This window comes from Amia ocellicauda, chromosome 2 (genome assembly GCF_036373705.1).
Source record: "Amia ocellicauda isolate fAmiCal2 chromosome 2, fAmiCal2.hap1, whole genome shotgun sequence".
NCBI lineage: Eukaryota > Metazoa > Chordata > Actinopteri > Amiiformes > Amiidae > Amia > Amia ocellicauda.
Genome location: NC_089851.1, coordinates 9474994 through 9494515, shown reverse-complemented (window position 1 = coordinate 9494515; position 19522 = coordinate 9474994). Strand labels below are relative to the sequence as shown.

Genomic DNA, 19522 nt, shown 5'->3' with positions numbered 1-19522 from the left:
GCAACAGTGAAGGGAACAGAGTAGTGGAGTAGCCTGTGGAATTGAGGTAGAGATAAGACCTGACGAGCGGCCAAGTGTATTTAATATATTATTACTGCCACTTCAGAATATAAAAGTTAATTTTCTCTAATGAAAGTATTTGTTATCTAATGAAAGTATTTGTTGTTTGTACTGGACAGGACTTCTTCTTTGGATGACTTAATGCTCAGTTTTCTCTTCAATTTATTTCTGTTTAAGAGCCACTTCAGAATCCTGTCTCAATGCGTCCTGGGCTTATGGGGCCCAGCGGTCACTGTGTTTATACCACGCAAGCAAAACGATTTTGTGGTAAAACCATTGTCTGGTGTTTCTTGTGGCTCATTTTGATATGGCAGGGATATTGTACTCACCACTAGTCAAAAAAACAGCTGCCTCTAATACATGTCACGTGATCTGGCACACATTTACGTGTCTGAAGGCAGTCCTCGATTAGAGGTTGAGTATAAATACACATGGAGACTGTGCTGCCCACTCGCCCGCGGGCAGGAATCAGGCACTGAAATGTGGCTCTCCACACCTCAGCATCCGGCACTTTCCTCCCTGATTAAAAACATCTTGCTAAATAATTAAATCAACCTCAGTAATCATCATTGTGCTAAAACACATTTCCCTCTGCAGCTGACATTCAACCTCACAAGTATTTCATATCCCTGCCACACAACCTTTACTATCTATCTGCACCCTACTTCAAGTTCGTTTCTCTCCTGATTTAGAAATAGCACAGATCAATAGACTTTTATTTGTATTTTTCTATTAATTATTTACTTATTTTTCTTGTACAAACTACAGTGCCTTCCGTTCATGAAAGCTGCTGAGGGTTGGGTTGCTGTCGGTAATAAAATTAGAAACAACAATAAATAAATAAACAAAATACAAAAACTGGCTTCCCAGCAGCAGGTTCTATATTCATGACTAATTGTTTCACCTCAGAAGGTAACCAGGCAATTACACTGAGAGCTTTATGGCATATCACATTTATAGCTAATAAAAAGGAATCAAGAGACTGAATCCTGTACCTTATACTCAATCTTCAGCTGGGAAGCAGCAATCAAGTATATGAACAATAAACAGACTTCATATACATGGAGCTTTGATTCTTGGAAACTTAAATCCATAAGAAACTCACTTGAATGAACCACTCCAAACATTTTAAAATTGGTGACTCACTTGAAAAAAGAGCTTTTGTAAAACAAGCACAGCAAACTGATGAGTACAGACCATGCTGAAGTAGAGAGAGCTTTCTATAGTACTAATTTTCAGTCATCCATAACCTCCACTACAGATCATCAAAATATGCTTTTCAGTTTCATTCGCCAGTATGTTTCAGCACACCGAAAAGCCCAAAGGGTCGAGGACAACCTGTCCTGCAGACTTGTTCATTCTCATCCCTCCATCTGTGCTCGATATTTCTACAGCCTTTGTGATGGATCTACTGCACTAACATTACCAACAATCAACATTTGGAACATAAACCAGTTCGCAAATTCTCAGCTGAAGACCAATTGTCTCTGGCGAAAATCAAATTGCCTATTTTATGTTTGGATATACCAGTATTGTTTTTTTTTACAAATGAGCAGCGACAACATTTTCTTTTGCGATATTGGGCACTCTGGTTGTTTTTCCATTTTCCTCCAGAAATTATTTAGATGAGGTTTTCCTTGCTCTTTAAAGGGTTAAGTGGCATTATATTAAATTGCCCCTTTTAAAATGATGTACAATACACAAGAGGCAAATGTGCTTTGAAGAGCAGACCTCTCAGGCCTCTTATTATTTTGATTATTTTCTTTTGTAGCGAGACAAGTGCTTCACAGAGGAGCAACACTTTACCTCTGTCTTCCTAATCGTGTTAGAATACCTTTGATCTTATTTCTCCAATGCCATGACAGAGGCACGATGACGGTTCAAGGGATGGGGTATTTAAAAAAAAATTGTAATGCACACACATTCAAACAGAATGCAGGATCATGAAATGGAGCAGACTTTATTCTCATTCTCGCAAAGACAAGATTTCCTTTTTTCAAAGTGTATGTTAGGCAGTGCTGTCTTCCTCCCTTTCATTTTTATTAATGAAAAGGTTTCAAGACGTGAACCTTCAATGTTAACTGTGCTTCTGTACGGATCAGAAATCTTCATTTGAAAATAATAGTTGGAAATATTGTTGAATTTTTTTTTTTGTAAAAGAAGAATATGTCACTTCTATGTGTCTGTGACTTCCCGTGGGTTTTGTGTAAGCTTTAAACACTGTGTTTTGTTGTAATAGAAGCCATTCAGCATTCAGGGTACTACTTTGAAATTTGAAAATTTGCCTGGAGCACCTGAAATCAGATTAAAATGGCAGGGCCCTTTTGTTCAGGTCACATGTCTCAAACACAATTAGGGGAACAAAGCCAGCAATACAGCACTGCAGACATCTTTACATCGAGATTGTATCAGCTGAACTTTGACCTGCGAGGTAGGACACCATTTTACACTGAAGTTGGCACAGCTCCACAACACATAGCGGACTCTGGGTTGTCAGAGGCTGATGAATTCTCCTGCACCACGGTGTGGCACCCAATTAAATTAAATTTGAGTCCAACTGTTTACCCAACCTGATAAAACAACAGCAACATTGACCTTCAAGCGGCATCTCTTATTTATTCCTCAAACACTGTCACCGCACGCACACGCTGCGCTGTGTTTACCCATCAATCATCATCTTCTTGTCTTCATCATTTGTAACCATAAAGGCTCCTTTATTATCTTTGACTCACGATCATTTTTCTCTGCCATTAAATACTGCTGCAGGTTCCTCAACGCGCAGCATTTCCACACTTAATGGACAGGGCGCCCGTTGCACATTTGACTAATACTGGAGTGGGACTGGACTGCATTTGAGCAAGAACATCCTGTATTTTAATTATGCAGGAGATAGATTCTGACTCCTTATGTGAGCGGCATAATGTAATATTATATCATGTTATAATTGCCTTTGAAATTATTTCTCATAATACTGCATTGAACAGTGACATTTTTCAATGTTCTGCAAAACCAAGAAGTACCAAGAAAATATACAGAAGGATATGCAAAAAGAGACAACAAGGAATACAGATAACAGAACTAGCACCTACAGAGACTGAAATAGTTTTAAACAGCTGCATCTGTAGATATTGCACCAAAAATAACACAGTCCTTATTTAGATAGTACTGTGAAAGAAAAAGAAAATTTGAAGAATGAACTAATTAAAACCACTAAGCTGATCGCACAGCTTAGTTAAACCCTCTTTCACTGTCCCCCTCCTCTCACACTTACAACATATTTCATCTTTTTAAAAGATTTCTTTGATATCTGTCCTATTCCAAAGGCAGCAAGGCTTCACGGAATCCTGTTGGTTAAATAAATCTGTTCATGCAGATGCTATTTGATGTAAAATATCTTTACAATTCTAGCAACATAAATATCAGTGACTCAAAGGCAGAGTACGGATTTGACAGCTGCTTTTATACACATTGTTTCTATGTTCAAACATATTAGTTAAGGTTGGAGGACGCGAGTGTACATCAGGATAATGACTGTAACCACGAACAATCCAGCACTGCGAGACAGCTGTGAATCGACTGGCAAAATGTACTGCTAACAAGGGAAAATGCCTCTGCACAAATGATCTGCAGAATATAATCAGAAGAGAAGTAAAACATATGCCATAACAGAAGTGATTTAAGTAGGTATTCAAAAAAAGTACTCGAAACAGGCCACAACATTTTGATTTAAAACAACTTAATTTGTATTCAAGTGATCAGTGGTTTGTTAAAAAATAAATACAAAGTGAACTGCAGTTGTTTTTGTAATATCTTGTTTAAATCTGCACCGATCCCAAAGATCAGAGCTCTACCCATCTTTGGTTTATGTGGTGCATATCTTATAATATAATATATATAATAAACTGCTCCCCTATGCCTGGGAGGCCCTTTCACACAGACAGAATACAGGAGAGGTGACGGAGGGCTAAAGACTTAAAGGCACTTTCTGCCCTTCAGTAGCCCCGGCCTCCTCCTGTGTGTGCTCCCTGTACTTTGCCTATCAACTGTAAGAAGCACTCAATTAATCCCATTTCACAGATCACCTCTGATGGATGTATGCACTGTTTCCAAAAATGTTTTTTTTTCTCTCTCATAAGAATAGCTACAACATGATTGGATCTGAAGGCAAACAAGACACAGGAAATTATTTATGGTTAGATTCAGTACTGCCATTTATCCAGAATCTACAATGGACTCATGTTCAGACCCGGGTGTTATGTTTTACAATATAATACATGTCTTTGGAACATTCTCCTAATTGTTAACACCTTTCTCTCAATGATAACATTTCTGAAAGCATCGGTCATCAGTTTGTCTGTGGTAGAAATGTATTCTTTAAATTAGGGAGAACACAGTCTTGCAAATGCTGTGGGATTTCTTACTGAGTCTGAGACCCCCACTCAAAGCCAATAAGTGTATTATAAATTAAACTGATTAAATAAAGTAATATACAAAAGGATGTCATAAAAAACAATAATCAAATTCAATCAACAGGTTTTATTTATTCATTTTACTTGAACTGAAAATGTAGCTATTTTAAATGACAGAAACTAAAATAAAGAATGAATATATGCAAAGTATAAAGCATATGCACAAAGAGTGAACAATTTAATGTTATCTTTGTATTCATATGTTTGGAGAACTGGCCTTACGTGTAATTTTGCAAACAATAAATAGTCATGTTCTAGAATACAGAATCAAGCTGGACATTCTCATTACCGGGTTCAATTTAAAAACATGAGTGTCAGAAAATGTCAGTTTAATTTACAATGTCCTATAGGCAGAACGCATGCATTTGTTTGTGTCTGTAATATCAAGTCATTAGTTTTGGCAGTGCAGTGCAGTATCACAGTTCAGAATAAAGATTGGGTACATCATGCCTAAAGCAATTCATTACCTTTGATAAAACCCCCTAGACCACCTCAAACCAGTCAGCCTCTCTGCAGTCAGTCTGTATTAAAACAGTCAAGTCTGGACTATAACACTCTGCACAACCAGCTTTAACTGGTTAAATCATTCTGAATCCCCATATTTTAATGTTGTGAAACCTTCAGGTTGCTTACTTAATAATTTACTGATTCATTTAATGAGTTAAATACATTTAAATTAAATCCATTCTACTGGCATTTTGAAGTTAATGTTGATTATTAATAAGTCCTGCCAGATTACATAATGTATGTGTTGAAGCAGTTCTTAAATGCATCAAAGTGATCTGGATTCGGTCACACCTACGCAATATATGCGATCTTCCAGAAAAATAAAAGAATGTGGTTGGTAACTGGCTTTTCAGCCACTCTCTGTGTTGTAATAGTGAAAACAGAAGCTGAAACATTGGTTAGTAACATTTTTCTTTCAATTCTTTGTTTTCCTCCAGATATTAGGATCAAATGTTGTATTTCTTTAATGTAAGTCCATTCGTGCAATTAACAAATCAAGATTTGTTCAGGCAGGACCATATTTCTTCTTAAAATCTGTATATTTACTTTAAATTAGGCAAATACAAATCAGCTTGGTTGTATTTACATAAATGCAAGCCACACGTAAAACACTGTATTCTTCTTTATTCTTATTCATTTTTTCTGGCAGATGTATTCACTAGTGAACATGTACTGACTATTGTACTGTTCAGCCACTGTTTTCATGTGGCCTCTATATATGCACATGGCCCCACCCCTCCCCCCTGGCAAGTGAATATTTCAACAAAATAAAAATCAATCAATCAATAGAATTCAATAAATACATATATGAATGTATCTTTATGAAACAATCGGAATGGTAGAGAACAGCTGGGGATCTAAAAGGAACAGGAAACAGGAAAAGCAATAATGAGACATGAATACACTGCAGACAAGCTTACACTTCAAATGGCAAATGTAGGGGTCAGACCATGGTTGTCCTCGATGACGCACTGTTGTCCATGATGACACGTCTGTGGCTCACTGATAAAATCACTGACAGGCTGATCTGACTGATATACTGACTCACTACCTGTGTCACCTTTCTGGGAGTTGTATTAGTCTGCAAGTGACAAACCAGAGCAGAGCATTTTTCTCTTGCAGGATTATTATTATGATTATTATTTCCACTAACTCCTCTCATTGCTTTTGATTCTACATCACACACTGTATGTTTCTTGTTCTTTTGTATGGGTAGCACTACTAACTTTATAATACAGACTACAGTATATTACAGTACAACACAATGTAGAGTATTATGGTACACTGGACCACAGTGCATTACAGTATATTAGAGTGTATTACAGTACAGTATATTAGGGTGAAGTCTCTAGGGTAAAATACTAGGCAGTAAAAAAAAATACTTTTAGTAGTTACTAAGTAAATGATGTGTAACAAGCATTTAGCCAAAACTTGCAACAACTAACTGTGCCATAATTTGGGTGCATGTTGTTTGTCCCCTACAACACTTTTCGTCCCCTATGACACTTTCCAGTTCTATGCCATTGGTTTGTGTTTTTACAATACCTGTAAACCATGGGAGGATTATTTTGTCATGTGGACAATGTCAACAATCGCTTGATTCTCTAGGGATATTAGAGAAGAAAGAGAAAGAAAATGTTGTATAGCGCATACAAAAGGGATGGTGACGAAACAAAATACATAGAATATGTTGAGCTGCAAAGAGATCCAGGAAATTACAGACCAATCAGTCTCACCTGCATCACTTGTAAAATGTTGGAAAAAAGATTAGACAGAAAATAGAGGAGCATCTTATTAAAAACATATTCTTGGAGATAGTCAACATAGGTTTAGATGAGGCAGATCATGTCTTACTAATTTATTAGAATTTTTTGAACACGCAACTGCAGCTGTAGATCATGTCAAAGCATATGATATGATATACATAGATTTCCAAAAAGCTTTTGATAAGGTTCCACACCAAAGACTGATCCTCAAATTGGAAGCTGTAGGCATTCAGGGTAATGTAAGTAGATGGATTATGAACTGGTTGATGTCTAGGAAACAGAGGGTGTCGATTAGAGGAGTTGCTTCTAACTGGAGTGAGGTTGTTAGTGGAGTTCCACAGGGGTCAGTACTAGGGCCTGCGCTTCTTCTAATCTATATTAATGATCTGGACTCTGGGATAGTTAGCAAACTTGTCAAATTTGCAGATGATACTAAAATAGGTGTCTCAGCAGATACAATCTCGGCAGCACAGGCTATTCAGAGGGACTTAGATAATATTCAGTTGTGGGCCGACACCTGGCAGATGAAATTCAATGTGGACAAGTGCAAGGTAATACATGCAGGTAACAAAAATATCCACTATAATTACACTATGGGAGGTACAGATCTAGATGAAGTAACGCATGAGAAAGACCTAGGAATCTATGTGGACTCCTCACTTTCTCCAACCAAGCAATGTGGGGAAGCAATAAAAAAGGCAAACAGGATGTTAGGGTATATTGTCAAAAGTGTAGAATTGAGAACAAGGGCAGTGATGTTCAGACTGTACAATGCACTAGTTAGAGCTCATCTGGATACTGTGTACAGTTCTGGGCTCCACACTTCAAGAAAGATATCGCTGCTCTAGAGGCAGTTCAGAGGAGAGCAACCAGACTTATTCCAGGTCTGAAGGGAATGTCCTACTGAGAGACTGAGGAACTGAACCTGTTCACCCTGCAACAGAGGAGACTACGTGGGGACTTGATCCAAGTCTTCAAAATCATGAAAGTCATCGACCACATCAAACCAGAGGAGCTTTTCCAGATCAGCAGGGACACACGCACCCGGGGACACAAATGGAAATTGGGCTTCAAGGCATTCAAAACGGAAAACAGGAGACACTTCTTTACACAGAGAGTCGTCACAATCTTGAATAAACTCCCCAGCGATGTGGTAGAAGCTGAAAGTTTGGGAACATTTAAAATAGACTGGATAGGATCCTTGGATCACTTAGATATTAATGGACACCAAACGAGCACGATGGGTCGAATGGCCCCCTCTCGTTTGTAAACTTTCTTATGTTCTTATGTTCTTATGTTCTTATTACAACTCGAGAAACCTTGAGTTTTGAACTAGATTTCCACCAAGACATCCCAGTTGCAAGCTGTTTAGTGCATTGCAGATCATATAAACAGGAGGCATGATCTGGACTGTTGATGATCAAATATCATGGTGATTTTAAGCATTTCTTTATCCACAAAATTGCTCTAACTGACCTTTAAGTGGCACTGAGATCTGGTGACTGCGGGGGTCATCTTTGATCCAGTCAACTTTCCTTTCCAGCTCCCAGTAAGCTTAAATGTATGCTTGGGATACCTATCTTGTCATTGCTAACGGGCTACTGTCCTTGTAGAAGGTCCCAGGACGTGTCCGTTAATGACTTCTATCAGTACGTGTTCTCCGAAACCCACAGCTGTCCTTAAACTGATCCTTAAACTCTCCCATCGGAGCCAAACAAATACAATTTTGGCTCATCTAAGCAAACGACTGAGCTTCTGAATTGGTGGATTATTTTTATATTTTTTAATTGTTTGTGTTAGCAGGAGCTACATCTTTTCTTCTGGCAGACTGAACTGATGATGGGCTTGCTCTTAGCAAACTAACATTTTAATTCCTCCCTTTCATTTGATTTGCAATTGTTTGTGCTGACACCTTGACGCGACAGTCCTATACAATTTCCGAAACCCACAATTTTGTGTTTCTCCTGACCTCAGCCATGACAGCTCAGTTGAGATTATTCTCCTGTGCGATGCTCCTTTTCTTGTTTGTTTGTTTGTTTTATTTTGTAGTATAGATTACACTGCTTATATTACATATACAGACGGGTAACAAATTAAAGGAAAAAACAAAATAAAGTGTCTCAGTAAGGTGTTGGTCACCACGAGCTGCCAGAACAGCTTCAATGCTCTTGGCACAGATTCTATGAGATTCTACTTGAGGGATGAACACCATTCTTCCAAAAGATATTCCTCATTTGGTGTTTTGATGATGGTGGTGGAGAGCGCTGTCTAACACGTCGGTCCACAATCTCCCATAGGTGTTCAATTGGGTTGAGATCTGGTGACTATGAAGGCCGTAGCATATGATTCACATAATTTTCATACTCATCAGACCATTCAGTGACCCTCGTGCCCTGTGGATGGGACATTGTCATCCTGGAAGAGACCACTCCCATCAGGACAGAAATGTGTCACCACAGGATAAAGGTGATCACTCAGAATAACTGTGTCATGATTTGCAGTGACCCTTCCCTCCATGGGGACAAGTGGACCCAAACCATGCCAGGAAAATTCCCCCCACAGCATAACAGAGCCTCCGGACCCCCTCACTGTAGGGGTCCAGCAGTCAGGCCTGTACCGTTCTCTTGGTGTCCCACACATGTACTCGCCCACTTGTCGAAAACACTAGCCAGTTGAGCGTTTTTTGTGACTGAAGGTCCTGCCATTCGTGCCCCAATGATGACCCCTCTTTCAAAGTCAATTACATCCTTTCCTCTTGCCATCTTGATCCAAAATCAAAAGTCAACTGGTCCTGCTCAGCATTTTTATACATGCCACAGAGCATGATAGGATGTTCATTGTTTAACTGTATCATGCAGTACACCTGTTTGGAGGCATCTGCATTGGTTATGTTCCTACACTCATTTATTCCGGTTTTTCCTTTAATTTGTCACCCATCTATATTTATCCTCCATACAACTCTCAATGGGTAAGATATTAACCCATTTTAACCTACCATGACCATATGGTCACACAAAACATGCTTTCCTTTTAACACCAATAAATTAAGAATTGTAGAAAGAAAAAGTCTGATTTTGCCTTCTTTACTCACTATTGATGTTATGGTTTAAGGGAAATCAGTTTTAGCTCTTGGCTCCTCCCAGAAAGTTTTTACAGAAGAAGTCAATATCACTGCTCATCTCCATTTACAGAACCTTGACAGTGCAGCGGGTTCTTGATCTTCTGGACACTGCAAAGGAGGATATAGAAGAAATACATATAGAACCTCCTGAGCCAACAGCTCTACCAGATCAGGACTCAGCTGATGAGGATGAGGGAGGCTTGGTAGATGACCTTAGTGGGAAGCAGCTGAGATCAGGAGCACTTGTTTTCTATGCAAGTGGGGAGTGCTTGGGAGATGAGATGAAGCACCAAAGGAAACACAACGAAAGAAGTCCAACAAAAAGAATAGGAAAGTCACCTGGATTCAAGATGATCTCAAATCCATAAACAGATTCTTTCCTGCAGCAGATAATTCCAGTCTGCGCAATCCCTTACCAGTAACACTGAATCAATTGTAGATGATGAGATTATACCGTTTTTGGTAGAAGAATCAACTCGTTATGCACTCTTTTTGAACTGCCCAGATTCCAAGATCAGCAAATCTGAAATTAAAGTTTCCATAGCAATCCTTCTTCTTAGCGGCTACAACCAGTTGCCTGGCAATTGCTTCTACTGGGAAAGTGGTGCTGATGTGCGAAATTAGCTTGTTTACACAGCCATGAGGAGGGAGCGATTTGTACAAATCATGAAGTTCATCCACTGTGCAGATAATAACAAGATGGACTCCAATGACAAGATGTGGAAGCTGAGACCCCTCAAGGAAATGATAAAAAAAAAAGCCTGAACAGCAGTTGGATCCAAGTGTAACATCCCTTACTCGTTGGGCAATACAATTAGTATATGGGAGTAACCGACAGAATGCATGTCAATGTTGCAAAGTACAGAATTGGAATCAGAGACAAAAAGTGGTGGTGGCCCCTCTTCACTTGGGTGATTGATGTTGCTGTGCATAATTCTTGGATCTTGGCCTGGTCTGCAGGATTGGACATACCACAGCTTGACTTCAGGTGGGAGATTGTCACAACCTACCTCACGAGATACAAGAACCCACCCCAAGGAGCTGGGAGACCATCAGTTGCACATGCCAGTGCTCCAAACAGTCGGGTGCCCGATGAAATACGATTTGAGAGGATGGACCTCAAGAAGCAAGAAGAGAAGGTGCTGTGCTGGAGAAGGGTGCACAACTGTGAGGCGTACAGAGTGCAAAAAGTGTGGGATTGGACTGTGTGTAAACTGCTTGGGGAATTTCCACACTCAGTAGCCTGCTGTGGTAAATTGCTAAACAGCCTAGTGTGACGATATCTACGAAGATTTTTGGGGAAAATGTTCCATGTTTGTATTAGTGTATATATGTGACCATTTAAAATAAATAAAGAATTTATGATGAAATATTAATTTGGGTTAAAACAGCACTTCTGGACAAACTACAAATAATGTGAAATCAGTGTCCGTTATTGTTAAAATGTGGATTATATATAAAACAGAAGACATATAGACTGAAACCTCTTGGGGAGGCCTTCATCCAGCAGTGGATCTATACAGGATGCTGATGATTATATATAATCAGTCGTTTAAATTTTGTTTACACACTATAGACTTATTACAAATGCGTAGATCATTCTTTGTGACAATCTTGTTCAAAAGAAGGGACTGAAAAACCTGCCTGAATAACAATGATAAACATTATTGTTTTCATGTGAATTGAACTGCCTTTCAGGTTGTCAAGTTAAAAACATGCCTTCTGTGTATGAAAAAACGTTCATTAAAGTTAATACAGATACCAAAGGATGCTTAAGTTCAGTTGACATGGTCAGAGTAACCAGACATGCTCACATATGCTTGCCGACTCCAGGTACAATTCAGCTCTACTGCTTTTAGCATGTAAGATAGTTTTTTATGACACTATTAAATAATCCGTTATCATTACAACACCACTGATGCATGACACAAGAAAACCAAACCAAAAGGCACAATCAAATCAAGACTGTTTTATTAGCATATTCAATTTTCTCTCAGCATTCTTTAACAAAAGTAATCTTTGCCATACTTATCTCTTAACTACCAGTGTATTTTCAAACATCTTTTTTTAGGCACTGAACAGACAGACTAAAATATAGTCCACATTTTGGTACATACATTTTCTACTAATAAGAATATGCTTATTAGATGTAGGGCAATACGTTACTTCACGTTTGTACTGAAGACATTAAAGAAGAGACAAACTAAGAAGCGAAGGCCTTTTGGCGTCTTTGTGAACCACCTCAAACAGCTCCTTAGCCAAGCAGCATCTATGCAGTGTGTTGTTTGTGCTATAATTTATTCATTCCAAGTTCAGAAATGTAGGATACAGTACAGTTTTGTTTGTGCAGAATAAGAACAGACAGCTTCCTACTGTTCTGGGTTTTCACTGGAAAGGTTGATTTGCTCACGCTCCATAAACGAGCTCACCACGGTCCACAGCACTGCGGGCTCCTCACAGTTGTGCTGCTCTCTCCAGTGCTCGAACAGCGCGTCCTTGCTGTCCAGAACGCCTTTGCACAGGAGGCAGTTGAAGGCCGACCCCAGTCTCGGAGCCACGCTGTTGTGCGCCTCGGTGGAGCCGGTACTCTCCGACCCAGGCTCCGGTCTGTCGGTGGCACACTCCACTGCCACCTCCACCTCGTCCTGGTGGTGACAGTCAATGTGCCTCTTGAGTTTGGAGAAGGAGAAGAACTCCTCCTGGCAGCTGCCACACTTGACGAGGTTCCTCTTCTCGTTGAGCGTCCTCCAGTAGTGGGCGGCGTGTTTGACCAGCTCGTCCTCCGCCTCCCTGCCCCCCTGCAGGACGCCCTCCTTCAGACGCACCTGCACCTCCTCCCCGTGCACGTACAGCAGGTGGAGCTTCATATCGGCGAAGGTGGGAGTGATGGCTTGACAGCGTCCACACTTGATCTGCAGCTCCACGGGCTCCTCCTGGTCCGTCCCCTGGTCATCAGTGGCTCCTGGGGAGATCTCCCTGTAAGGCAAACATACACATGATAGAGTCATGCTGGGTACAGATGCTTGCGGACAAACGTGGGGTCAAAAGTTTTGCAAAGAGTAAAAAAAGGGGGATAGGCTAATTCTTTTACAGGCAGTTATTTGCTTTAAGGAAATATATATCCTTCGGAAAAAGAAAACTGTTTTCCAGCTATGATGGACTATAGAAATGGCTTTAAAATGCTTGTTTCTGATACCCTTAGTGAACACATTAAATATTAAAAAACATTATTTATGCCATAGTTCAATTTATCATTGAATAAGTACAGTAACTACAATATTCCTCCTCTAGCTCCTAATACTACTACAACTACTTCTAATAATAATTACCCCTCTATAGCAATATCTTCTTCGTGGTGACTGACAGAGGGCTCCACGGTCAGGATTACTTTGTGCACTTCCTTCAGGTGGCTGAAGTAGACCCCCACGTAGCCGAACGCTTTCTCGCAGAACTCACAGCGGAGGCTCTTTCTGGGCCGTCCCTCGGTGTGGTGCAGCTTCATGTGTGTGCTCAGGCTGCCCGAGTGGGCGTATGTCTTGCGACACATGGGACAGAGGTAGGGACGGCTGTTGGTGTGGCTGTTCATATGGCTTTGGAGGTGGTGTTTGAACTGAAAGCAGCGGCTGCAGGTGGGGCATCTGTGCAGCTGTTTATTCCCAAGGTACATGTAGCTGGACCCCACAGCTTTGGGCGTTTCCACTCTGCCACACGTATGATCCAGTTTCTGACACTCTGAAGTTTTGCGGCTGATGAGAAACTCCGGCTCCAGGCACTCGGGAGCTGAGAGGGATGGCAGACCCACCAACTGAGGTACAGCCTCCATTAAAAGCACAGGCTTTGGTCTGATGCTGCGATACTTCTTCGATATATCTGCAACTTTGTCTTTGGACGTGTTATTGACCAGATTTGGCTTATCTGGAGTTCTTCTCCTAAAGAAAGACAGGGATCTCTTCTTTCTGGCTTCAAAAGCTAGTATGTCCTCTATGGTCTTTCTTTTCCTTCCCCTTTTCTTGCCTGCTGGCTTCTGTAGGGCATCCAATCCCACAGTTGGTAGGCTACTTGGATTTGCCGGTGGTGGGTTGTGCTGCAAGCAGTTTGGTGTCTGCTTTTGATAAAAAAGATCAGAAGCTACAACAGTCCTTGGTGTGAGATCTGTTGCTTTGCCAAGACCAGGCCGGGTTGCAGGAGAGCTCTTCTCAGGGGATTTCACATTGAGTTTAGCCACTGGCAAATAGGTGTTCTTCATTTTTGAGTAGGGCAGGATGGGCAGCTTACCTTTAGGAGGCGATGGGATGATCTGAACGGCCTTGCTAAAGACTGCGGGCGAGAGGACAGCGATGCTGCTAGTAGACTGTCCAGCTGGCTTTGATAAGCACTGCCTGAATTTCTCTCCTTCATTTTCTATGTTTGTTGTGGAACTGCTGCTGCTTGCTAAGGACGTGGTAGTATGTGGTTCTCGGGGAGCGCTGGCCCGAAACTGCAGATTCTGCAGAATGCTGGGAGTGGCTGGATCTAAACGTGTCTTGTCTGGGTCCACAGGCTTCTCCACCTGAGCCCCAGAATACAGAACAGCATTCTCCGACAACAACGTGGTGACTGCAATTTCAGAGGAGCCCGAGTCAATCAGTATAACCTGCTCAGGCCCCTCTACAGCACAGTGGGTGTCTGAGGAGTTGGGGCTCTGCGTTTGCACCGCAGCTTTTGGTTGCATGACTGTTTTGGTGGGTGTGAGCCCATGAACACCCTGAACCGGGGCACTTTTTTCCGGAGTGTGCTTGCTTCTCGTAGGCGGGTATCTCGGGATGGGCAGTTTCATGTTTTTTGGGAAGGTCAGGCCTTTCTGAATCGGTGGTGCTGACTGCGGTGACACAGATGGGGACAAGGCCACTAGCGAGAAGGTCCCCTCCTGTCCAGCCACCTGCATCAAGGCGAAATTCTGCGCTGGAACGATGATGGACTTGGGGCTGACTGCCGGAGCCTCGGGCAGAGGAGAAGGGGACTGGCATGAGAGGACGGCTGGGGCTTTAGGGGCAATGGTTCTAAACTGGAGGCTCTTGGTCTGGCAAGCTGTGGTGAGCGTAGATCTTGGCTCATCTGTCAAAAATAACAATGTACGTTTCATAATGAATATCTAATTGACAAACTTCTGGTAAATTACACTCTCTGAATATATCTGTCATCAAATATAAATAAACACCCAAAGGTGTAAGCACTTCCTGCACACAGCTTCCTGTGATTTCCTTCTCAGCATGATATGCAGCTCATAGTGCTCCTCAGCTGAATTTCTCCCCATAACCCCAGCTCCTGGAAACATACTACAGCAAAGCATGTAACAAGGCAGGAAACTCTCCATATAAACCTTACCTTAACACTTATTTTTATTGACACTAAAAACAGTTGTGGGTGACTTAATGCATCAGCAATATATTCTTGCTTCATAGCGCTAACGATACTAAATTAACCTGGTTGAGAGAGCTGTCAAGTGTCACTGCTTTACAATCTTATATCTGATCCACAGCATACCCCTGATCCACAGCATACCCCAAACACATATACAGTACCAATGCCTTTCATATCAAAGGTGTGGACGGAGGACCAGCTAAGCAGAAGCATGTTCCTATGGTTTTCAATCACCTAATGTGTACGGAGGAATAGGATAACTAGTGGGTCTGAATGAGTCTCGGAGGCCCCGTGTAAGAAAAAAAAGAAAGATAGACTAATAAAAAACATACATGGCCGGAAAAAGAAAAGTTAAGAACCAACATCAAGCCTGATAGGGTTTCTACAGGAAATACCTGCAAAGATAAAAAATGCAGCTTGGAAGGGCCCATTTTCTGTTGTTTTTCTTTCCATTACACATTCCTAAATACTAACCATATGAACTTCACAGCTTTCTTTAAGGTTTTCTTTTTTCCTTCTGCTTCACATCCCCTAATTTTACTAATGTAACAGAAAGTGTTATCTACACATCTATTGTTCATTGTGAGTTGTATTATGACATATTTTAAAGAAAGTACTCTGTTTTAAACATGCACTACACAATGTGTACCTCTCTTGGCATCCACTTAAAATGTGTAGAACGCATACAAATACACGTACACCATGTACACACCTATAGACAGACATTCTACATTTATAGCCGGACATAACCGGATAGCGTGCAATCATATATAAATATTGCAAAAGAATTCACAGCGTATTTTTAACTGTGGTCAGAGAATGGACTCACAAAACAACACAATTTAAATATAAACAATCTGCAACATAAAAAAAAGTTAATGAGAGTATTCAAAGTTTTAAATGAGGAAAACATGAGTTCAATTCTATCAGTTGTTTATAAAGGAATGGTTATAATGTCTATTTTTTTCTTTCTAGGTGATAGTGTTAAAGTAAGGCAGAATATTAATATAGATTTACAATTCCAATTTCTGTTATTGAGTTTCCTTTGCTATTATTATTATTATTATTATTATTATTATTATTATTATTATTATTATTATTATTATTATTACTATTACTAATATAATCCTTTTTTGTTGTTTTGTTGTTATTGTTGCTGTGATATATGAATATATGAAAACAGCGTCAAGTGGATTTGAAATGGAAAATGGCAGGTGTCCCTCCTGTGAAACCAGAATTGAGGGGGGGATATCCACAGTCTGCAAGTCAGTCAGGGAAAACGGCTTAACTGAGACTAACCCACTCATTTATGGAGAACGCTCTGCGCTTTGTACGAAAGCACAGAAACAGCGCCACTACTTTAGCTTGTAGTAAACCATAAAATTATTCCTACTTGATTGTTTGATTCCAAGTGACAGTTTCTATTATAAGACGATTCACACACATTACTAGAGTTGATGGCACAGTCAATTTTTCTTTCAAAAAGAAGGAGAATGCATCACAGGCGCAACGGATGGATACATGCTCTTTTATGAATTAAAATCAATTGACAGCAGCTGTTCTCTCTTTATCTATCAAGGTATAGTGCTGCCTCTGTGGTGCTCCATCAGCCTATTCTCAGAAGGCCTATACTGCTGGTGTAAAACACATATAATTATCAGAACAGCGGTGCTTAAATGTGAAGTCCACTGATCAGACAAGATCGGTGTTGTAATAATAAAGGCTGCCTTGGGCAATATCCTACAGCCAGGTTTAAGATTTCAGTGGATTGTCTTTATTAATTTTCATGAGGGATTGCACAATTTGTTTTACTTTAAACCAGACCCCAGCTATTGCTCTAACAGAGTAGTACAGTAGTGATCATTGCTCATTGTTAGGTTCTCCACACACCAAGTCATCTGCATAATAAAGATGTTAACATCTGCTGTGCACTGACTGGTCTCGGGGGCAGGTGTTGCATCCATGCCCTGTTGTCAGTCAGCTTCGATACATTATTGCAACAGATGTAGACAATCAGGAAAGTGAAGTGTCCCGTGGTGCAGGGCTGGGACGGTTTGCTGTCAAAAAGCGGGAGCTGCTTCTCCGCACCTGCATCTCATGATAATGATATAAGTGCAGTGGGGAGCTTAGCAGAAGCACGAGGCATGCAGAAAGTCGTCTTGGTGGGGATAATTGCAGTGCAAAACCCAGGCCTCCCTCCAGTGAAGGCCTTCAATGAGACCCAAGAGCTCCAGCGTTTAACTTTATCTCCAGGTTTTTAACATTTTACCACCAACATCATTTACTACATACAACGCAAGGGCGAAACTCGAACAGTAGTTGACTTGCTATCCTGTTTTCTGGACCTGTTGTAACCTACAAACAGGGTAGTATACTTGAGTCATTTCCAAGGGCTTTAACTCCCACATGTAAAAGATTTCCAAGAGACTCCAGGTAAATGCTTGGTACTTTTATTGGTAACTGTCACTGTAAAAAAGTGCCTAATTTTCTACTAAAAGTTGAACACATCTTTCAATGCAAGTTTGCCCAAGCTGTGTTCTTCTCCCTGATCTGTGCAATTATTTGTAGTTTATATTAGGAATATTTTTACTGTAATTGTGTCCTAGAATACGATGTAAAACAGACATTGAAGTTAAAAAAAAATTAAAAAAATTAATGTGACGTATGTAATGATGTTCCTGTTAATGTTGTAGGTTGGTCTTAAAAGCAATGTGAATCAGTCAAATGACGTTGCTGCTAATCAGAAATGACTTTCACGCTCTGGAATCTTGTTTACAGCTTGATTTCTCGGTTTTCTCACATTTCTCTGGAGACATTTCTCAGCCATGCTACCTCCTCCACATTGTCTAAAAACAATAATTTCAGTATACGCAATTTATTTTTGCACTGAATTATTTAATCAGTTGGGTTTACATATGAGAGATGTTTTAAAAATCAATCTGTGTAAGTATTCTTTAATCCTGTTTTTCTATGTGTGTTTTATATATATATATATATATATATATCCCTTTAGTGGTTTCCTGAAAGATGAAAGACATTTATTCATTTATTTGTGCTTCGAAAACCCCAACCCTCAGATGTTAGTACTTACTTGTATTGAGCACAGGCGCTTTCAAAGTATTATGATTCATTTTCTGCTCCTGGCTTTTCATCATTTTATCTGCTACAGTCACGGCAGTTTTCCTGCAATAGAGACATTTCACAACACACTATTAATAAGGTATCCAATAATGGTTGGGCACACTGTACACTTACATAAGTATCCAAGATTGTTTCTGACTTTCTTATTCGTATTATATTGTGACAACTGCCTTTCACATTTTGCTGGGGAAAGAATAATATTGATTACATATTTCGGTGCTTCGTGAACAAAGAATAATGGGACTCGGATAGCTCAGGTGTTTATCTCATCACACTGTTGATTTCTGAAATTAAAAAAGTTCAGCACGGGGAGAAAAAACAAGTGGGAAGAGTGAAGGAAAGCAATATGTACACCATTGTCATTTATCCATGTCGTCTTATCTCGAATGTCACTAAAATGTCCTCATCTGTGGCTGGGCTAAGATCTAACTCATTTTCCTTTGAGTAAGATCTGAACCAGGTCTACAAGACGAAAGGCCAAAACAATCTAGTGCATTAAACAATCAATCCTCAAAGCAGAGCAAGTCCTGCAGACCAGAAGTCAGGAGTGCTACTTGTTCTGTGGAATTAACTTCACATTTATTGGTTTTATGTTTTCACAGAGAGCAGGATTGTGTGAATCCCAGTGCCTTTGGTAGTTCAGCCTTAAAGTTATAATCTCATCTAATCTCAAAATACATTTGGTCCAGCAAAAGATACTGAAGGGATCAGTAAACACATACACTTGCAGCCTATCAAAACAAATGCCTTTTTAAAACCAAATGTTATTCTTTTCTTAAACATGATGGAGCATTTCTCAGTGGATTAAAATGTTTAAAAAAAACGGAGGAGAACCTCTTCCAAATATATCATAAAAACAAATCATCATCGTTTTACCGGAAGTAAGAAAGAATCAGGTTTAAATACTACTCTGCCTAAATGACTTTTGGAATGTAATGGTTTCGTTGCCTTTATTTTAGTTGTAAATATTATAATGAAGATATTTATCAAGCATCCAGAGAACATCATTCAGTTTAAATGGAATTTAGCATGTCTTGAAGCAGTAAATCGGAAAAGAG

At 40.1% G+C, this 19522-nt stretch overlaps 1 protein-coding gene across 3 annotated transcripts in view; it reads right to left on the bottom strand.

Annotated features, from left to right (window-relative positions):
* Positions 1-11877: 11877 nt before the first annotated feature.
* The window catches only part of znf438 (zinc finger protein 438), a 44354-nt gene continuing 36709 nt past the window's right edge, over positions 11878-19522 (bottom strand). For all 3 annotated transcript variants that reach the window (XM_066717790.1, XM_066717788.1, XM_066717789.1), the window contains 3 exons: positions 18415-18506; positions 13253-15017; positions 11878-12899 (listed from right to left, as the gene is read on the bottom strand). In XM_066717790.1, the coding sequence (XP_066573887.1) occupies positions 12293-12899; positions 13253-15017; positions 18415-18478 (2436 nt within the window). In that variant the 5' untranslated portion in view covers positions 18479-18506 and the 3' untranslated portion in view covers positions 11878-12292. The remainder of the gene's footprint in view (positions 12900-13252; positions 15018-18414; positions 18507-19522) is intronic.